Source organism: Callithrix jacchus, chromosome 9 (assembly GCF_049354715.1).
Source record: "Callithrix jacchus isolate 240 chromosome 9, calJac240_pri, whole genome shotgun sequence".
Classification (NCBI taxonomy): Eukaryota; Metazoa; Chordata; class Mammalia; order Primates; family Cebidae; genus Callithrix; species Callithrix jacchus.
In genome coordinates, this window is record NC_133510.1 from 52,983,288 (window position 1) to 53,004,294 (window position 21,007).

The window sequence follows — 21,007 nt, forward strand, 5'->3', positions numbered from 1 at the left end:
ACTGAGATCTACGTGACCCAAGCAACACTCTGAACCCATGATAAGAGACAGGGACAACAACGAGACTCTGTTTCAAAAAAAAAAAAGAAAAAGAAAAGAAAAAAAAGAAATCTGGGTTCAGACCCAGATATTATCTTTCTGTGGCCAGAGAGTGGCCAAATGTTTTTCTCACTTGCACATTCAGAGCCAACCAAGACAGTCTTAAGTTGACCTCTTGTTGCTTTCAAATTCTTTGACATTATACTTGCCTATTTTTTGTACTGAGCTCTATACTCACAAGTCTAGCGACTGTTACAGGAGAACGTGACCCTGTATTCTCTTAAATCCTGGCCAAGCTTTACCCTGATCAGCTTCTCAATTAGGATGAGGTCAGATATGTTTAGGGAGGTGCCTCCAGTGACCTGCCCACTCTGGAGCAGGCTTTAGTCAAAGTTCTGAAATGCCTGTTTTTTTTCTGGAACACCCTCTCCCCAGTCTTTTATCTGTCCTTCCCCTTCTTTACCTGTACCCCAGCAATCTCGCTGCAACCTCTACATCTTGGGTTCAAGCGATTTTCCTGCCTCAGCCTCTGGACTACCTGGGACTATAGACACATGCCATGCCTGGCTGATTTTTTTTTTTTTTTTGTATTTTTAGTAGAGATGAGATTTCACCATGTTGGCCATGCTGTTCTCAAACTCCTGACGTCAAGTGATCCAGCCACCTCAGCCTCCCAAAGTGCTAGGATTATAAGTGCGAGCCACCACGCCCGACCTGAACCCAGATTTCTGGTGCTCTTCCCACATCCATATCCTCCCTCCTCCCAGGTGAAGACATGAGCACCATTTTACTTTGCTTTAGACAAAAGATGTTATTCACACTTTGGGCACCAGGCTGCTGAATAATAAACCTTCCAACTTTCATTTTAAAAACTATTTTAAAACCATAAAAATGACAAATTATCAAGCTTCTTTACTGACAGAATCAATGACAGAGAATGATTGAACTGATAAGGGTTTCATTTAATAACTTGAAATATCTTTTGAAACTTTTTCTAATTATTTGGCTTGAGATAGAAAGGTCTGATGCCAAGTTCATTTTTTATAATACATTTTATGTTATTGTTAGAGTAGAACATACTTCTTTAAATTCAATCTAAAAAATAAAAAGAAGTAAAAAAATAAGCCAATGAAAAAGAAGCCACAGTTACTCCATCCAAATAAAGCATTGTTGATATTTTGGTGTGTTTTACTTGTAATATTTTTTAACGCCTGAATTTGTAGTTACACAAAACTATAATTATATATTATGTGCTACTTTAATTTGGCTTTTCCACTTAATCTCACTTTATAAACATTGTTCCATGTTACTTCATACTATTAAAAACATACTTTAATAATTTCAAAGACTTAGGATAAAGTCTTCTGTCACTCATCAGTCTGAAGCCCAAATACAGAAAAGAAAATCAAGGTAACAGCATCTTCCATTGTTCACTCCTCCAACAAAAACAGCCCTGAATTACTAGGGGAAAAGGTCACTGTTTAACACAGATTTTGAGATGTCCTTTTCTGAGCCAATGATCAGAGCTGTGCAATGAAACTGCATCCCTCCTAGAAGCTGTCTTCCCTTACATAGATTTAGAAAATTAATATGACAAAGGCAGAAGAGGCAGGGATTTCAGACAGCTCCATCCTAAAAGCACTGAGCTACACACAGAGGGACCAAGAATCAGGGAGGCCCAGGTTAAGAGTACAGTAGAGGATTCATTTTAAAGAGATTCAGGAGAATAATATAGGTCAGCCAATCACATCTGGCTGAGGCTGCTGGAGACTGACTGTCATTACCATCTGACAGGTGTTCAGTGGCCCAAATGAACAGAGTTGGTCTCATTCCAGCTTCTAGAGAACAGGTGTGCACATCACCAAACACAAGGGGAAAATCTACTGTTATAGTTCGCACTAATTAACATCTTTGCTGGCAGGCTCAGCAGAAAGGCCAAGAGTTCAATGGCTGTGGAAGGGACTAATTTGCTATGGAACAGGCAGGGACACACTGATGAGCCCTTGTGAAACCACAGTTCTCAAACAAATCCATAGTCATGGACCTCCATACCCTGACACATGCCTGTGTGGGCACATTCTATGGATGGTTTATATTTAAGTCCTTGAACCCTTTGGAACACTCAGAAAGGCAACAATTGTCAGCAGCCCCATCACCAAGTAAAATATAAAATACATTGCTAGATGCATTTCAAGCCCTGTCTCTTCCATAACATTCTTGTATCTGATCAGATCTCTATGGGTACTCTGTATCTTTGTTACCTGTTGGGCATTCTGTCTAGCAGTGTTACTTCAGTGATTTTTATAGTTCTGCACTATCCCAGGACAGTGACCTGGAAGAACTGGCCTCCTGTTAAGTTGTGAGACCACGTAAGAGACTTTAGAACCTTTGGGTTTCCACCTATATCCTAGACAAGCTGCAGACCCTCACTAGAGCCCAGCTGTCAAACCTATTTCTTCAGCCTCATCAGCATCCCAGACTCCATTCCAGCCCCTACTCACCACAGTCCTTAATCTTCTTTAGTATTACCTCACCTTATTTTCAAACCTTGTCCTTTCTTATCCAATCAACTGACTTCTCTTGCTTTTGCAGTATACTTGGCAATTCTTTACTCTGTTCCCTTGAACACATTATTGCCTCCACCAGGAATATTCTCACCCTTTCTTTCAATTAAATCCACTGCCCTGACCCACTTTTCCTAAGACTTGGCTTGGAACTCTCTCTAATGAGAGAAGCCCCTTTAGAACTAAGTAAAACCTAGAGTCTTTTCATATGAAGTTCATTTTATCAGAAAAACAAACAAGTAAGCTATGAGCTCCTCTTCTGCCCAAGTCAAAATCATACTACAAGTTTTTTTTTCAAGACACTGGGAAATGGTTCAGAAGCAGAGCAACCTTTTAAATTCAGTCTTCCCTGATATTCAGCAAAGGTGTATTCATGTACTTTTGGACGGGTTCAAGATAAAGGGCAAATAGAAAAAAAATCACCACAGGGGGTTTGCTACAAGGGTATCTACTCTGTGTGAATGATTCTTTATGTCTAGAAGAAGAAATACAGGAGACATTGTTTCTAATTCTCTCATGTCTCAAAATGAACACTGGGGTTGCTGCTCAGCTTGTCATAGGTTAATATATAAAGTTATGAGACAGCAGGCTCAGTAGCATGAGCAAGGCACTGGAGACTCGAGGACAAAGAATTTTCATCGCTATTTACTACTGTCAGTTTGCTAGGAATTCCTAAGTTGCTTAATTTTTCTTTAAACTTCAGTTTTAAAAGAAAGTGAGATAAATACAGGTTTATTTCACAAAGTGCCATTAATAATTACTAAAATACAGATGCTTCTCAACTTATGAGGTTACATCCTGACAAACCCATGGTAAGTTGAAAATGCATTTAATACACCTAACCTATCAAACATCCTAGCTTAGCCCAGCCTCCATTAAATGTGCTCAGAACACTTACATTAGCCTACAGTTAGGCAAAATCAACTACTGCAAAGGCTATTTTATAATAAAGTGTTGAGTACCTCATGCAATTTATTGCATACTGTACTGAAAGTGAAAAACAGAGTGACTACATGAGGATACTCAAAGTTTGATTTCTACTTAATATGTATCACTTTTGTGCCATTGTAAAGTAAAAAAAAAAACCCACTTAGTTGAATCATCATAAATTGGGACCATCTGTACACAGAACTGTCTATCTTACATTGTTCATTAGTAATTCCCCAAAATAATGTAAACTCTCCGTTTGGCAACATACGTATAGATTTTTAAATTTGGTACACATTTTTCATTAATAAAAATGTAAGATTTTTAAATACCTAGATGAGAGTTCTTAACACACACACATACACACCAGGAGAACTGCAACAGACAATAGTGTGAAGTATGACTTACATGTGAGGATAAAATAAGCTTTCAGGTACAACCTAAAGCTCTGGAATCATTTACCTTGATATACTGCCACAGATGACCGAGCATGGTTGAATGTTGTGCAGGTAGTGAACGGCTTTGGATATTCCTATTAATATGCTGATTCGAATGTGCCAAGCGAGTGGGGCCGTACCACTCTAAAACGACAACAGCAATCGGTTTGGTTGCACTTTCTGAGGAAAAAACTACCTATGTATTCATATGCAGACGTACGCCAGAATAGAAGCAGACAGCAAGCTGGGGTCAGATGGGCGAATCAGCGTTTGGTTTTTCCAAAGCTCATTTTTAATTCCAGATGGGTTTCCTTCTGCTACTGATGACAGTTCTAGGCCTCTTTACAGACAATGAAAATACTCAATACTTCTTAATATTAGCTTACACAAAACATAGCTAGTAAGGTAACACTGCTTAAAAGTTCATTAAGTAAGATTTTTAAATTACTTGTGGTACAATAGTGTGAATGAGATAATCTGCTTTTATTCTCATCCTAACTAAAACTTAACCTATTTGGAAACAGTTTTTAAAATTAACCTCCAAAAACATCTTATGAGGGATCATGGCATTTATTCAACTCCCTTTTCAATCTCTCTCCCCTTCTCTCTCTGTCTTTTTTTTTTTTAGACACGGTCTCACTTTGTGTCACCCAGGCTGGAGTACAGTGGCACAATCATAGCTCATGACAGCCTCCATCTCCCTGGGCTCAAGCAATCCTCCTGCCTCCACCTCTCAAGTAGCTGGGACAGGCATGTTCCACCATGCCCAGCAATTTACTTATTTATTTTTTTTAGTAGAGACTAGATCTTGCTATGCTGTCCAGCCTGCCTCTTTAGGGTCTGTGTCACTGTAATGGCTATCCTTTGTATTGAAGGATACTTTGTATAAAGTTATATAAATTAAAATTATCTAAGGAATAAGAGCAGTTGATGCCAACTCATTGGAGGTACAGAATCTAATATAATATAACATAGTTGCTAAAAGATGCTGGGTTCTTACTGTATAATGAGTAAAAACTCAACATGCTTGCACAAAACACTTTAACTCAGGTATTTACTCAGTCTTCTAAAGGTAAGAAATTAATCCAAGAAGTACTGCTTCCTTGGGAAACCCATCCTTCGCTTTTCCCTCATGCAAACACATCTTGCCTCCCAGCCCTCCCAGAAGGTTTCAGCAGCTCCCGCAGGGCTTCAGGGGGTCAGAGGATCAGACAGAGTAATAGATAGAACTTACTACACACTGCAATCTGTCAAAAAGTGTTCCATTTCTCATGTATGGATAAACCAGACAGAACTTCTCAGTCTCTGTAAAATATGCGGCCAACTCTAGTATGTTTGGATGGTGAAACCTTGAAACAAAAAAGGGTTTAAGGCCATCAAATTGCTTATTCAGACAGGAAATGAACAACACTCTGGTGTAGGGGTAGTAAGATGGGGTGGAGAATAGGCCTAAAGCAGAATATAAATTCAGCCAGACACACTGGGCATAGGACACAGATTTGCTTTCCAAATTGGTCTAAAGAGTTCTAACAGATGGGCACAGTGGCTCACACCTGTGAGCCCAGCACTTTGGGAGGCTGAGGCTGGCGGATCACTTGAGGTCAGGAGTTTGAGACCAGCCTGGCCAACATGATGAAACCCTGTTTCTACTAAAGATACAAAAGTTAGCTGGGGCATGGTGGCGAACACCTGGTTACCTCAGCTACTCTGGAGGCTGAGGCAGGAGAATTGCTTGAACTGGGAGGTAGAGGTTGCAGTGAGCCAAGGTCACACCACTGCACTCCAGCCTGGGCGACAAGAGAGAGACTCCGCCTCAAAAAAAAAAAAAAGTTCCAGCAAATACTAGTTACTCTTTTTGATAGACTGTAATCATGTAAATATAAATAAAATATCCAAATATAAGGCAGAAGGTTTTAGAAAATTAAGATTTTTAAAGATTCGTGATGTTGGAAACTTTATAAAAGGTAGACAACACTATTCAATATCAACATATTTTTTATCAATATGAAAGACAACATGACTTATTTATTAGGTAAAAACAGTGCAACTAAAATTGTTCATTTGATTTATTTGAGTATATAAGTTAAAATCACCAAAATGTAAGAATAAAGACCATTTTCACTCATCCTTTTATTGAGCAGTACGTCAGGTACTGTGCTAGGTACCAGTTACAAGGCTGAAAAGAGACATCAGTATCTTCGCAAAGCTTGCATTATTATCTAAATCCACATGACCAGTAATGTTTGATGTTGAGAACATATCATTGATTTTAAATCACAGATTTCTATGTCAGTGTAGTATATGATTCTCAGGCTTTTTTTCCCTAACAATCATTTATTAGCTTATTAACAAAAATCTCAATTCCTTGATTATGTGTGCCACCACTATGAACCCAGGTAACAACTATGAAATATAAAACATGAAATTCATACACACCATGAACTCAGTTTAATTCAAAAATTATTTATAGAATAACTACTATGTTCTGGGCAGGATTGGGGATATTAAAATAAATCTGTAAAAAAGATTCTATTTATAAAAGCCTGTTATTAATTTCTACAGTAGCAAAATTTTCCTATAAACATACACACTCTGATATATATATATTGTGTGTGGCGGGGATGGGAGGGTTCTGTTTCCTTTTTTTCCTTTTACTTCGAGGAAGGAAGCATGTGTCTCTGTGTGTGTGTGTGTGTGTGTGTGTGTGTGTGTGTGTATATGTACACACACACACACACACAGAGAAGATTTTATTTTTAAATATATCAAAGTCTTCGGTGAAACAAGATCACTACACCTATTATGATTCTGACCACATCTATAAAATGAAAAGCAATGGATTGAAAGGAAATTGAGTTAGTATATTTAACAGCAGTGTGTACACCTGGTTGGTTCTCCTGCATCTTAAAATAATTCAGAGAGATGAATTTTTTGGAAGGCAATAGTTAGTGGACATCAGACGGATACAGCCATGGCCTGGTGCTCTACTTTCTTGCTCAGAGAGGAGAAAAGACCATGTGTTTATTTTTAAGTATTACTGATCAAGCACAAAAACAAGATACTTTAAAGATTACTAAGGTATGGAACATGGAGATACCTGGAGAAAGTTTGCTGGTTTTGTGCCTATGGACTCATGCCACCCAACCTCTCGCTACAAATTTTTAAATCAGTAGGGTTTTAGATTATATACATCAGAAGATTAGCAGATCTGATACCTTCTAAAATCAGTTCAGCAAACATTCTGAGTGCCTTCTGCAGACAAAATGATGCAAGCCCCACAGTGTGGTAGAGTAAATAGACTTCAACAACTAACCTGGGTCAGACTCTCTGGTCATTTTACTGGCTGTGTTAACTTGGGCAAGTTATTTAATCGCACTGAGCCTGTTCCTTTAACTGTAATCAGTAATTAGAACTATCTATTTCCAAGGTTCTTCAGAAAATTTAATTCCTGCTGTAGACCTTTTAGTGCACTTAGAAAAATAAAAGAAAATTAAATAAAAGGTTAAGCCAAAACCAGGTCGTCAAAAATTATTAGCTTTTTCCCCTTCCCTTGAGAAAGAAGGGGAAAAAAGGAATCAGAAGTCACATTCTATGGAGTTTAAAATTCTGTTTAAGGTAATTCCCTTAACATTAAACTAAAGAAACCTCATCCTTCAGGTCTCAGCTTAGATATTGCTTCTACCAAGAAACGCATTCCACTGCCCATCCCCCAGGTGATCATTTCCTCCTCTGTGCCCTGTGTTTCCTCATCTTATCACTTAATTAGTCTATTGAAATTGTCTGTTAACTTAGGGACTTCTTTCCCAATCCCATTTCTGATAGTACATTCTAAGAGGAGAAAGCTGCATCTGCCTTAGTCATATCTGAGAAGATTATTTAGAAAATAACTTGCATCTTACGGAAAAGGTAGGCTCTATCTCAGTTTCCTCTTTGGCAAAATGGAGATAATAGAATTTATCTCACTGGATGGTCATGAGGATTAATGAATTAATACACGTAAAGCACTTGAAATAGTGCCTAACACAAAATAAAGAGTAGCAAAATAAATAATGGTACCCTAGGAATAGTCAAAATTATAAAATTGTTAATTCTCTCTAAATTAATCTATAAAGTTATTAAAATTCCATTAAAAATGCCAATAGAAATTTTTAAGCCCAAATTGTTGCTGTGGTTCACAGAAAATACCTCACCAGATAAACAAATGGATCAGATAAATAAATGTAAAAAAAATGAAACCATGAAACTATTGGAAAAAAATGGAAGCATTTTTTTATTATGTTGGTGCAAAAATTATCACAGTTTTGGCCATTAAATGTAATGTTTACATAACTTTTAACATTGATAAACTTAACTATAGTAAAACCATTTCTATGTGTCAAAACTGTAATAAGCAGAGACGAAGTGACAGTATGGTATAAAATTATTTGTATCTCACAACATAAAAACAGGCAGATTTTCTAATGGGAATTATAAAATGTTCCTTCAAACCATTAAGAAAAAGACTGACAGCCTAACTTTTATAAATAGGTGAGGAATATTATCAGATACTTCACAGAAAATAAAATATATCTCATCAGATACTTCATAGGAAATAAAATATATCTCTTAAATGTATAAAAGGATTATTAATATTGCTCAGAAAAATTGATATTATGAGACTTGTTTTTTTAAGAGGTCACAAATAAATAAAATGTAAATGAAAAAGGAGACATTACAACTGATACTACAGAAACACAAAAGCTCACAAGAGACTGTTAGCAACTATTGTATGCCAGAAGAAATGGATTGATTCCTAGAAACATACAATCCACTAAGGCTGAATCATGAAGAAATAGAAAACCTAAACGGACTATTAACAATTAAGGATATTGATTCAATAATCAAAAACCTCCCAACAAAGAAAAGTCCAGAACCATAGAGCTTCTGGGTAACCTCTAACAAGCATTTTAAAAGGAGTTAATACTAATCCTTGTCAAACTCTTTTACAAAATTAAAGAGGAGGGAAGACTGTCGAACTTATTTTATTAGGCCAGCATTAACCTCATACCAAAGCCAGATAAGACACAATGAGAAAAAGTTACAGGCCAATATCCCTGACGACCATAGATACAAAAATCCTCAATGAAATACTAGCAAGGCAAATTCAACAGAACATTTTTTATTTGTTTGTTTTTGGAGATCGAGTCTTGCTCTGTCACCCAGTCTGGAGTGCAGTGGTGTGATCTCAGCTCATTGCAACCTCTGACTCCCAGGTACAAAAAATTCGTGTGCCTCAGCTTCTCTAGTAGCTGAGATTACCAGCGTGTGCCATTACACTCCGCTAATTTTTACATATTTTGTTACAGATGGGGTTTCATCATGTGGACCAGACTGGTCTTGAACTCCTGACCTCAGGTGATCTGCCCTCCCTGACCTCCCAAATGCTGTGATTACAATTGTGAGCCACTGTGCCCAGCCTTCAACAGAACATTAATAGGACTTCTCCCTTGAGAAGCAAGGATGGTTCAACATGTACAAATCTATAATGATACACCATATTAACAGACTGAAGGATAAAAATCATATAATCATCTCAACAAATGCAAAAGCATTTGAAAAATTCAACACCTTTCATAATAAAAACTCTCAACAAATTAGGTATAGAAGGAATCTATCTCAACATAATAAATGCCATATATGATAAACCCACAGCTAACATTATACCTAATACTGAAAAGCTGAATGTTTTCCCTCTAAGATCAGAAAACAGACAAGAGTGCCCACTCTTGACATTTCTATAGAGCTGTAAGTCCTAGCCAGAGCAATTAAGCAATAAAAAGAAGTAAAAAGCATCCTAATTGGAAAGGTGGAATTTAAATTGGCTCTGTCTGCAGATGACATGATGAAAACCCAAAAGACTTCACCAAAAAACTGTTACAACTAATAAACAAATTCAGAACAGTTGTATACAAAATCAACATATAAAAATCAATTACGTGTCTATAGGCTAACAATGAACAACTGAAAAGGAAATTAAGAAAATGATCTTATTTACAACAACATTAAAAAGAACAAAACTCTTAGAAATAAATTTAACCAAGGAGGTGAAAATTCTGTGCACTAACAAACTATAAAACACTGATGCAAGAAACTGAAGAAGACATAAATAAATGGAAAGACGCCTTACATACATATTAATCTTCCAATTCAAAAAACATTATATACATGAATTGGAAGAATTAATATTGTTAAAATGTCCATACTACTGAAAGTGATCTACACATTCAGGGCAATTTCTATCAAAATACCAATGATGCTTGATCTACACATTCAGGGCAATTTCTATCAAAATACCAATGATGCTTTTCACAGAAATAGAAGAAAAAAATGCCAAAATTTATATAGAACCACAAAAGACTCAAAACAGTAAAAGTGAGTTTAAGAAAGAATAACAAAGCCTGATGCATTCACTTCCTAATTTCAAACTATATTATAAAGCTACAGTAATCAAAACAGTATGGCACTGGCATAAAAACAGACTCTGACCAATGGAATAGAATAAAAAAAAAAAACAGAAATAAACCTACATATGTATCATCAGCTAATCTTTGAAAAGGGCATCAAGAATATACAATGGAAAAATAAAAGTATCTTCAATAAATGGTGTTGGGAAAACAATATAAAATTGGACCTTTGTCTTATACCATATACAAAAATTAACTCAAAGTGGATTAAAGACTTAAATGTAAGATTCGAAACCATACAAATCTAGAAGAAAACACAGGAAAAATTTTCCTTGACATTGGTTTTGGCAATAATTTTTTTGGCTATGACACCAAAAGCATAGGCAACAAAAGCAAAAATAAGCAAGTGGAACTACATCAAACTAAAAAGCTTCTACATAGCAAGGGAAACAACAAACAAAATGAAACGGCAACCTATGGAAAGGGAAAAAATATTTGCAAACCATATATCTAATAAGGGGTTAATATACAAAAAAAATAAGGAACTCATACAACTTAATAGCAAAAAAAAAAAAAAAAGCAAATAACCTGATAAAAATGGGCAAATGACCCAAAGAGATAGTTTTTCAAAGAAGACATACCAACAACTAACAAGTATATGAAAAGATGCTCAAAATCACTAATCATCAGAAAAATGCAAGTCAAAACCACAGTGAGATATCACCTCACACTTGTTAGGATGGCTGTTATCAAAAAGACAAGTGATACAAGAGTTGGCGAGGGTCTGGAGAAAAAGAGGTGCTTGTCTGCTATTGGTGGGAATGTAAAGTGGTACAGCTATAATGGAGGTTCCTTGAAAAACTAAAAACACAACTACCATATGATCCAGCAGTCCCACTTCTGGGTATGGATTAGTCCATTTTCATGCTGTTGTTAAAGACACACCTGAGACTGGGAAATTTATAAGATGTTTAATGGACTTATAGTTCCATATGGCTGGGATGCCCCACAATCATGGTGGAAGGCAAAAAACACATCTCACAAGGCAGCAGAAAAAAGAATAGAGCATCTGCGGGGAATATCCCCTTTAAAACCCATCGGATTTTGTGAGACTTACTCAGTATCACAAGAACAGTATGGGAGAAACTGCCCCCATGACTCAATTATCTCCCACAAGGTCCCTCCCACAACACATGAGAACTATGGGGGTATATACAAGATGAGATTTAGGTGAGGACTGAAAGCCAAATCATATCATGGTAAGTATGTAAAAGAAATAAAATCAGTATCTCAAAGAGATATCTGCACTTTCATATTTAATGCAACATTATTCACAGTAGCCAAGACATAGACACAACTTAAACGTCCATTGACAGATGAATGGGTAAAGAATAAAGTGTGATACATGCGCATGCACACACATATACACAAATATTATTCAGCCATAAAAAGAAGAAAATCCTGCCATTTCCAACAACATGGATGAACTTGGAGGACATTATGCTAAGTGAAATAAGCCAGATGCAGATGACAAATACTGCATGATCTCACTTATATGTGGAATCTAAAATAGTCAAACATAGAGAAGCAGAGAGTAGAACAATGGTTACCAGGGCTGGCGGTGGGCGCGGGGTGGGGAAAATAGAGAGATGCTGGTCAAAGCAGACAAATTTTCCATTGCACAATGAGCATGTTCTGGGGATCTAAAGTACAGCATGGGTGGTGATGGATGTATTAATTAATTTGATTGTGGTAATCATTAGACAATGTATATATCAAATCATCACATTGTACACATTAACATATAGAATTTATATTTGTCAATTACATATTTTTTCAAAAGCCACACTGATAAACTATTTCCACCTATCAGATTGGCAAAAATTAAGAGGTAAGAATAAATACTAGGTTGACTACAATGGGAAACCAGGAACTCATATATGACTGCTTTGAAAGTAAATTGGTATAACTTATATTGGTGGACAATTTGGTATGATAAAATGCACATAACCATTTGATACTATAATTTTATTTATGATAATTTATTTTACAGATATACTCAAGTATAAAGTAACATATATACAAGACTTTCTTGTTGCAGTATTATCTTCAAATAATAAAATATTAAAACAAATCTAAGAAACCATCAACAGGGGAATGGTTTTGTAAACTCTAACATGAACGATGTGTTCATGCTACCTCTTGTGTTAAAGGAGTAAAATGAGAAAACAAAATATGTATGTCTACACACAAAATATCTCTGGAAATATATACAAGAAACTGGTAATACTGTTGCCTTGGAAAGATCAGCTGGGTGGCGGGATGATAATTGTGGGAGAAAATCTTTTATTGGTCTATCCTTTTGCACTTTTGAAATTTTGCAATGTTTGAATCTTACTTTCATAAGCAAATAAATAAAACTTAATTGTAAAAACTCTTTTTTTTTTTTTTTTGAGACGGAGTTTTGCTCTTGTTACCCAGGCTGGAGTGCAGTGACGCGATCTTGGCTCACTGCAACCTCCACCTCCTGGGTTCAAGCAATTCTCCTGCCTCAGCCTCCCGACACGTAAAAACTTTTTACTACTATGACTTTAGATTTCATTTTTTATTGACTATGTGATATGTAAGCTTTTATGATTAGCCTCTACTATTTTGATTTCTGGTCTTCAGTATAAAAGAAAATGGACTGAGTATAATGCCTTATTTCTTCACCTTCCTCCCTGCCTCTCCACTTCACATCTTGGTTAAGAAAATATCTGAAAAGAATGTTTCCTATTTGTAAAGGGTGACAAGTGAACTCTACAGGGTTAGAGGCCTTTGATGAGGAAGGCTGCACAGCTGCAGATAGGACTATATATGAAAATGAAGTCATTTTAACTTGTCTCCAAAGACTCTCAGACTTATGAGTGAATTTCCAGAAAATAATATGCACAGCAAAAGGGCTTGATTTCTTTGTCTAAAACTCTCTTCCTAAATAGAGTTATACTGATGAAACAGCTTTTAGACTGGAATGTTTCTAAGGAAGAGGGGAAGCGGTGAAATACAGACCACTCTAATGTTCTAGGAATTACTGTTCAGCCATGTTAGTCACACATGATTTAACCCACTTCCTTGTGACAGTTTCCTCTTAAAATATGTTCAAGTGAATTATGTAAATGATCTATTTTTAAATGTACTTTAAGGAATATACTAAAGCAGATGTCAAAATTTATCCAAAGTTCTAACGTCTGACCCAGATTTATTACATGTTACGCCAAGCCCTGTGCCGTAAAATCAAAGATGAACAGAGATGAAACCCAGACAAGAGGAAGAGGAAATTCCAGATAAAACATACTCACAGCAGTAAAACTTCAAGCTCAGATAAAAACCTCTTCCAATGCTTCTTACATTGCATTTTTTTCTCCTAAATACACAGAAAGACAACAACAAAATCAAGAAAAGGATCTCCGTCTCTGGGATTCTTAACCCTATTCTTAACTATAGGGGTCTACAGTTTCCCTAAATTAGATGAACTTTTTGGTGTAAATGCATATAAATGCTTTTCTGGGGAGAGGATCTTTAGCTTTCATCAGATTTTCAGAAGTCCGTTAGCCCCAAAAAAATCTAGAACCACTGTTCTTGAATTAAAAGTTTTTCATGCAATGGATCACCTTGCTAAACTCTTTCATCATATTTTGCACACATTTACACAGATTTGAAAACATTCTATGTATTCAAAGACAGTCCCATAACATTGACAACCTCCCCACTTGATCTGATAAAGAATCCGTTTTGGGTTATTTCTATTCTGCTGCAAAATTTCACTGATTTGGTGTTTATGACTTGGGTTATTTGGATAGGTCAGTTCAAGTTTAGCTTTGCATTAATTTCGAAAAGATGGGCTTACTAAGCAAATAAAAATATAACACCTTACTTCCAAGAAGCTTTAGAAGATAGCCCAGAGCCTGGCACATGAATATTGGATAAATTAATAAAATTAAATAAATTAGTTTGATAATATTGTACAGAGCATCTACTCTGCTCCTGGCACCGTTCCTGATGCCTTCATACATCTTAGGTTATTGCATGTCTCTGGATATCAGGTTTCTAACTTCTACCAGTAAAACAGTTACATTAACTATGTTCCTAGATCTCACCAGTTGTAACATTCTATCATTTACAAATTGCTAGAGACAGTGGAGTTTTGGAGCTCTACCCTCAGGAATAAAAAAGAGGGAAATTCAACAGGAATTTTGGAAACTATTTTCCAAGTTGAGCCAGGAAGTCAGAAACAATAAATCAGGCTAAAAAACATTTTCAATGACCATTTTATCAGAATTTACATTTTACAAGACCATTGTTCCGGGAGCTAGGTGGGTTGGATTTTCGGCCCATCTCCAACACTTCTTTTTGTGACTCTTTGTCAGTCACTTAATCTAAGGTCACAGTTTTCTAGTTTGAAAAATGAAGGAGTTGCTTTTTGTGTTTATGCTAATGTAGTACTCTAACACCCTGTTGCTTGAAGTGTGGTCTATGAACAAAAAGACCCCAGCTTCACTAGAAGCTGTTGAGAAATGATGCATCCAGGGCTCCGATCGAATCTGCTGAATCAGAAAATGCATTGTAAGATGATTCCCAGGTGATTACAGTTAGAGGAGCACAGATCTAACACATCTGGTACAATTTCTCACTTCAGTCCCTCTAAAAAAGGTAATTGGTAATGAACCAATGTCATAAAACTGCATGTCTTTAACAAATGTTCTGTGGCTAAGGCTAAATTAAATGTTCTCATTTTTTTACTGGTAAGCTTTTGTGTGTGTGTGTGTGCGCACGCACATGTGTGTTTGCATGTGTGTGCGCACGCGCACATGTGTGTTTGCATGTGCACGTGTGTTTGCGTGTGTGTGTGTGTGTACACAGGTGTTGGGCTTAAAAAGGGGGCAGAGATAAAAGCAGAAGGGAGAAGTCCAGCCACACTTCCATTTACCACCCTAAGAGAAAGTTAAAATGTATGTAGAGATAGTAAGACTTTGTACAGACCCTGGTAATCTCAGGTATTTTTACTCATAACTAGCAACTAAATTATTGAAAAGGGTATGTATGTTTCATTCAATTTATCCAGCAAATATTTGCTGGGCAACTACTATGGGCCAGGCCCTGTAATAAGGCACTAGGATACAAAGACAAATAAGAGGTCTTCGAAGAAAGCTGCCTAGTCCTTGGAGAGAGGGGAGAGAGGTGGGTGAAGAACATAAGGCTTTGATGCTGTCAAACACATAGGAATGGGTTTCCTAGCTCAACTTGGAAATGCAAACCACACTGGAGGGGTCACAGACAATCAGGGAAATAACACCTCTCTTTAAGAAAGAAAGGGAAGGGGATCTAGAGGCAATAATACCCCACTGAGACTCATGGAAAGAAAACTCTCAAAAGGGAGTGTGATTTGGTGGCAGCTGCAAAGAGAACAGGAAAGTGGCCTGGACAGACCCTTTGGAGATGGGGCCCTGGGGCTCAACCATAAGAGACTGTACAAATTGGGACCGAGGACACATGGGCACTAAGAAACAGGCTTTAGCTTGGCCACCTCTAGAGTGACCACATTCTATTTGTTGAATGATTGTGCCAGCTGGTTGTTTCTTTAGTAGACTGTTCATCTTTGTAGGAATTTTGAGATCTCTATGTACAAGTAAGTAGTACTAAATGCAATTTAGAGAAATGGAAAAATCAGGTAAATAATTTTTTTTGCAGCTAATTCCTAGCTGCAAACTAGGAATCACCTTGGAACCCTCCTTCTTCCCCCTTCCCCAGTCCTATCCAGCAGATAACCAGATGTGGTCCACTTCGTGTTGTCCCTTAGACATACTTCTTCCTCTGCATCCTCACTGACTTTGCCCTGGCTAACAGCATTAGCTGTCATCACGGGCTACACATGTGAAACACCTTGGGACCTTTTAAAAAATACTGGTGCCTGCCGTTTTTTTAAAAGCTCATTTTTTTAAAGGCTCATTTTTTAAAAAACTCCCTATGTAATTCGAATATATAGTCTGGGTTGGGAACACTGGTTTACATACTGTCCATTTCTTGGTTTGCACATCTGAAATATCCCTCTACCAGGTCTTTCTGCCTCCAGTCTAGTTCTTTTATTTATTTATTTTTGAGACAGGGTCTTACTCTGTTGCCCAGACTGGAATGCAGTAGTGTGATCTTGCCTCACTGCAACCTCCACCTCCTGGGTTCAAGGAATCCTCCCACCTCAGCCTCTTGAGTAGCTGGAACTACAGGCATGTGCCACCACATCCAGCCTTTTTTTTTGTATTTTTTGGTAGAGACAGGGTTTCACTATGTTGGTCAGTCTGGTCTTGAACTTCTGACTTCAAGTGATCCATGCACCTCAGCCTCCCAAACTGCTGGGATTACAGGTGTGAGCCACCATGCCTGGCCTGCCTCCAGTCTAGCTCTTGTCATTTTTCCCCCAATTCTTCTGCCAACTTCCAGTCCACTATCTAAACTAGAATCATATTTTAACAACACAAATTTAAGTCTTTCACTCTCCTACTTAAAAATCACCCACAGACTTGACATCTTTCCAGCATTCTCTTCTCACTATCTTCCCTACAATCACTCCACTGTGCGGAATGAAATGCTATTCATGAGTAAGACCCATACTTTTATACATACACCTCCAGGCCCCTGCAACTGCTTTGTTCCACTCAGAATGTACTTCCCCTCCTTCACTACCTGCCAAAATTCTATTCAACCTTTGAAATCCAGCTGGAAGGTCACTTCCTTTCATCTACCTTTCCATTTGTTTTTGAGGACAGTTTACTGAGTGGTTACTCTGGCCAGATACTCTTCTGGGTGCCAGACACATCCCTCCTCTGGGTGGAGAGGGTTGCTATTTTTTTTAATTAGTAGACTTTATTTTTTAGAGCAGATTTAGGTTTGCAAAAAATTGAAATGAAAGTAAGGCATTCCCACATACACACACACACACACACACACACACACACACACACACAGCTTCCCAATTATTAACATCTTGCACCAGTGAGGTACAATTGTTAAAATCAACGAATCTACATTGACATATCATTATCATCATAGTTTACATTAGGGTTCACTCATAGTGTGGTATATTCTATGGGTTTTTGACAAACATATGAAAATATGTATTCACCATTACAGTATCTGAGAGAATAGTTTCACTGCCCTAAAAATCTTCTGTGCTCTGCCTGTTCATCAACCTCTTACCAAATACCAGAAACCATTTTTTACTGTATCTATTGTTCTTCTTTTTCCAAAGTGTCATATATTTGGAATCATAAGGCATGTAACCTTTTCAGATAGCCTTCTGATATGGTGTAGCTGTGTCCCTACCCAAATTCATCTTGAATCGTAGCTTCCACAATTCCTATATGTTGTGGGAGAATCCAGTGGGAGGCAATCGAATCATGGGGGTGGGCCTTTCTAGTGCTGTTCTCAAGACAGTGAATAAGTCTCACAAGATCTGATGGTTTTAAAAGTAGGAGTTTCACTGCACAAGTCCTCTCTTGTCCGCCGTCAAGTAAGACATGCCTCTTGCCTTCTGCCATGATTGTGAGGCCTCCCCAGCCATGTGAAACTGTGAGTCCATTAAACTTTTTATTTTTTTCCTTTTTACTTATTTATTTATTTTTTAATTTTACTTTAAGTTCTGGGATACATGTGCTGAACATGCAGGTTTGTTACATAGATATACATGTGCCATGGTGGTTTGCTGCACCTATCAATCCATCATTTAGGTTTTAAGTCCTGCATGCATTAGGTATTTGTCCTAATGTTCTCCCTCCCCTTTCCCAAAATGCCCCTGACAGGTCCTAGTGTGTGATGATCCCCTCTCTGTATCCAGGTGTTCTCATTGTTCAACTTCCACTTATAAGTAAGAACATGCAGTGTTTGATTTTCTGTTCCTGTGTTAATTTGCTGAGGATGATGGTTTCCAATTTCATCCATGTCCCTGCAAAGGACAAGACTCATTTTTTTTTTAATGGCTGTGAGAGTTGCTATCTTTTATGTGGTCCTGTGATCTTTTGTATAATTCTCTGCTAAAGTACCTCTTTCACAACAGTTTAATCTTTTGTTTACCTGGCTGTTTCTCCAGAGAGACTACGAGCTCCTTGAGAACAGAACTATGACTTATTCATCACTACATGCTTAGTACCCAGTCCATGTAAGAGTTTAGTAAATGGTTATTTATTGTTGACCAACTATGAAGAAAATGAAGAGCAGCTCTTCTGTGTACGTGTGTGGACCCATCTCTGACTGACTCCTGAGCTTGATCCTGTAATTCCCTTTCTGCTTCTCTGGCTGTAGTCATTCAGCTGTCTTCTGACCTCCTATTCTGCATGTTGGTTTGTTGCTCCTACTTGAAAGCCTCTTCTCTGAGATGTAATAACAGACAATTTATAAAGCATATGCCAAAGTGGCTTAGTCAGTGAAGCTGCCTGGAGAAGACTTGGCTCATCTGGAAAATCCAGGAAAACTGGGGCAGACTGGCACAACCTGATCCTCTTTAGCAAAGTCCTAGGAGACTTTTCAGAAGTCTTTTTTGGGGGGGTTGGGGGTATGGCATCACTCTGTCACCCAAGCTGGAGTGCAGTGGTGCAATCTTGGCTCACTGCAGCCTCTTCTTCCTGAGCTCAAGTGATTCTCCTGCCTCGGCCTCCCCAGTAGCTGAGACTACAGGAGCATACCACCACGCCTAGCTAAGTTTTGTATTTTTAGTTGAGAGACGGTTTTACCCTGTTGCTCAGGCTGGTCTCAAACTCCTGACCTCAGTGATCCACCCGACTTGGCCTCCCAAAGTGCTAGGAATACAGGTGTGGACCACCACACCTAGCCTAGAAAAGTCTTCCATGCAATACATCTTGGAATGGGAAGCATTTAACTTCCACATTCTTGCAAGACAGGCCTTCATTTCTCTAGTCACCTGAAATCATATCTCTTATTTCCACTTACAAAATGTTATTTTCAAATACTCCTTTCAACACTGATGAAAAATGATACATTTTAATATTAAAGATGAGCAAATAAATGGAACTGATGCCCTGTGACAGTAATTCTTTACAAACCTGTTTAAATAATTTGGCAGCATATGTTTGGTTTTGAATCTCCACTCTGTATACCTCAAAGATCTCTCCTTCTCCAATTAGAAAGTCTTTGTGGAAATGTCTAGTTCCTTCTATGATGTTCTGAAAGCTGATGGAAGGTTTAAGCAATATTCCTTAGGAAGGAAAGTAGGGGAAATATAAATTATCTTTTCTCTTTTAAGGATGAATGTTACCATTATAACCAAAACTTCTATATTAAAAACAAATCAGAGTTCAGTAGAAGGTCAGTAGAGAAAGGCCCAGGAGCCAAAGCTGAAGCCCACCATGTGCTCTCTGCACTTTTACATGGATCTAGTTCCCACCATCCCACAGAGCAAAGGGTTTCTTAGAACAGCAGCATTGTGATTTTATTGCCTCTTGAAAGAGATCAGCCAGAGCTTAGTGCAAGAAACTCTTCCAAGATTTCCTGGTCAATGTGTTGCTGTTGACCCACTATGAACCTAAAACTACGAAATAATTATGAAAGTGGAGATCTTGACATGACTAAGCAATATTCTCCAAGCATGACTGATAGAAACACTTTTCATGTGCCAAATCCTTTAACTGTCTAATTTATTTCCTCCAAGTAAATTAGAAAGATGATTTAGGCTTTTAAAAACTCACTCAAAGCAGGAGATTGGGAGAAAACATACAAAGAGTAACTAAATACAAATTGCAAAGGAAAAGTTTGGCTATGTCCTTCAGAACCCAATTTTGGCTATATTTCCATAGCTAAAACAAAATCCTCTCAGAGGATACTTAATGTTTGATTTAGACCTTATTGTTGAAGAGCCAAAGCTTTATCTAACTTTTCTACTTCTTTTTTCAACAAGAGAAGCATGAGATCTAGTGGCAAAGGTTAAGCAACACAGCCTTAAATAGTCTTTAAAATTTATCAGAATGATCCCAGGTGGGACTAAATTATTCTTCCTTAATAAAGTAGGAAAGTTTATTTGGAAAATAACTGTATTTTCATATTGACCTTTAGCATTGCTCTACAAACATCTTGAAAGATTTCTGCAATTGCTGTGAGCATTTCTATATAAAACTCAACATAATTTTAGAAATGTTTTCCCATGACACACAACCGTAGCAAATTTTACTACCGAAAACTAAAACATACTCCTGTGTGAAGAGACCACAATTGCGTTCTTCATTAGCCAATGGAGCCCTAACATAACAATATGTCATCTATTGGAACTATAAGTGTCAATCAAATTGAATTTATTTTAATATCTATGAATTTTATACTGAATCTGAATATAAATAGTTAGTGTTTATTGCTTATTTCTCCCTCTCAATTCACTTAAATGAAAGTATGATTTTTAAAAAATTGTTGGAAAAAAACTGTGTTTTTCTTACCTTTTTCATTATGTTCAGGAATAAGAACATTATCCACTGTGACATTGGCTGTTTCCTAAGAGAAGAAACACAAACTAAAGTAATTCCATTTCATAAGTCTAGAAAGAACAGGCCCTCAATAGAAATCC

At 37.3% G+C, this 21,007-nt stretch overlaps 1 protein-coding gene across 4 annotated transcripts in view; it reads right to left on the reverse strand.

Annotated features, from left to right (window-relative positions):
* IRAK3 (interleukin 1 receptor associated kinase 3) overlaps nt 1-21,007 on the reverse strand; it is a 56,728-nt gene that overhangs the window by 15,343 nt on the left and 20,378 nt on the right. For 2 of the 4 annotated variants that reach the window (XM_035256182.3, XM_035256181.3), the window contains exons 4-8: nt 20,880-20,934; nt 19,500-19,651; nt 13,749-13,813; nt 5,202-5,316; nt 3,993-4,111 (exon numbers count right to left, since the gene is read on the reverse strand). In XM_035256182.3, coding sequence (XP_035112073.2) covers nt 3,993-4,111; nt 5,202-5,316; nt 13,749-13,813; nt 19,500-19,651; nt 20,880-20,934 — 506 coding nt within the window. The remainder of the gene's footprint in view (nt 1-3,992; nt 4,112-5,201; nt 5,317-13,748; nt 13,814-19,499; nt 19,652-20,879; nt 20,935-21,007) is intronic. The other 2 variants (XM_078338043.1, XM_035256183.3) reach the window with 1 other exon arrangement.